The sequence below is a fragment of the Pundamilia nyererei genome, unplaced genomic scaffold (assembly GCF_000239375.1).
Source record: "Pundamilia nyererei isolate P.nyererei 1_Seehausen unplaced genomic scaffold, PunNye1.0 scaffold00129, whole genome shotgun sequence".
NCBI classification, from domain to species: Eukaryota; Metazoa; Chordata; class Actinopteri; order Cichliformes; family Cichlidae; genus Pundamilia; species Pundamilia nyererei.
The window spans coordinates 1,865,885-1,867,387 of NW_005187530.1; the positions used below are offsets into that span (position 1 = coordinate 1,865,885).

Genomic DNA, 1,503 nt, shown 5'->3' on the forward strand with positions numbered 1-1,503 from the left:
TATGAAGAGTGAAAAGGTGGTTGGTTGGAGATGTGTAGGAGACAGGGCAGTGGACCTTTGACTGTTTAACAGTCACAGAGAGTGAGAAGATGCCTGAGGAATGGAGAGTTTTGAAGAACAAGGGTGGTGTGCACAGATGTAGTAACTACAGAGCTTTAATGCTGATGAGCCATACCATGAAGTACACTATGGGAAAGACTGGTTGAAGCCAGGTTAAGGAGAGAGGTGGTGAATGCCCCAGATCCCCTAGGCTCTGTCCTGAGGTATCCTGAGGTAGATGCTGAACCCTGAGTTGACCCCAGTGCCTGTGAGTGTGTGAACATGCGGGTAAAAGTGTTTAGGCACAGAAAAAGCTGGTGTATGAATGCAGACAGCAGGTGCTATGTAAGCGCCAGTCTATTAAGTACAGCATTAAATGTTATGTCAGACAAGTTGAATAAAGAGGTCTTTGGCTGAGTGTCTCGTGTGCTCATCGCAGACAGTTTTGAGCGTTATTAGCAGCTAAAAATGAAGTGACAGAGCTCACACCGATGTCAATATTTATACCCGTAACCGTAGTGAGATTTGTTTGTTATAGGACGTGTACAGTTTACTCTCTTATTGTGGCTTCGAGCTTAATCGGGTTTCTACTTTCTGAGTTTTTGTTTCTTCTTCTTGTCTGCAGGAAAATGGCACCTGGGCCTGAACTGTGAGAGCCGTGACGATCACTGCCACCACCCTAACAACCACGGCTTCAATTATTTCTTCGGTATCCCTCTGACTAACCTGAGGGACTGCCAGCCTGGACATGGCACCATTTTCCAGTTCCATAAATATTTGCCATACAGAACAATGGGCATCGTTTTGCTCACTACAGTTGTGCTGCACTACAGCGGGGTCATCGGCAGAAGGTCGATCCTGAGCTTGATGTTTCTGTTGCTTTTGGTCACTGGTTTGCTAGTAGCGTTCATCATGGTTGTCCCATACTTAAACTGTGTTCTCCTGAGGGACCACAGCATTGTGGAGCAGCCATATAAGTCTGAAAACATGACACAGAGGATGGTCCACGAGGCAGTGGACTTCATAGAGCGGTACGTGAAGCTTTCCTGATTCACCTGGATCTGAAAACTCTCTTGTTGCAATGTTTCATATTCATTGTTTGTTTCTGCAGAAATTCAAACAGGCCTTTCCTGCTCCTTTTCTCTTTCCTCCAAGTCCACACAGCCATCTTTGCTTCAGCAGCTTTCAGAGGAACGAGCCGCCACGGTATCTACGGGGACGCTGTGCAGGAGGTGGACTGGAGTGTGGGTAGGTCATTCTGTCTGTTTAAAGGAAAAGCTGCTTTTCTATGTCTGTCAGTTCTTTCAAATCCAGTAAAAAAAAGCCCAGAAGCTTCCGACCTCTCCTCTTTGCCCAGTTCAGTCAAATGACACTAAGAAAGAAAGAGCCTTCAGGAATAATCGTTAAAGTGGGAACAGAAGATAAGTGTGTAGTCATAGCAATTACATCTTGTCACGATCTTAT

General features: G+C 45.6%; 1 protein-coding gene across 1 annotated transcript in view; it reads left to right on the plus strand.

The window, feature by feature from the left end:
• Window positions 1-89: 89 nt before the first annotated feature.
• Window positions 90-1,503, plus strand: part of LOC102214363 (steryl-sulfatase-like) — a gene marked incomplete at its 3' end in the record, with an annotated part of 3,799 nt that continues 2,385 nt past the window's right edge. Inside the window, exons 1-4 of the mRNA XM_013913386.1 lie at window positions 90-126; window positions 665-890; window positions 996-1,070; window positions 1,151-1,287. Of these exons, the coding sequence (XP_013768840.1) occupies window positions 90-126; window positions 665-890; window positions 996-1,070; window positions 1,151-1,287 (475 nt within the window). The remainder of the gene's footprint in view (window positions 127-664; window positions 891-995; window positions 1,071-1,150; window positions 1,288-1,503) is intronic.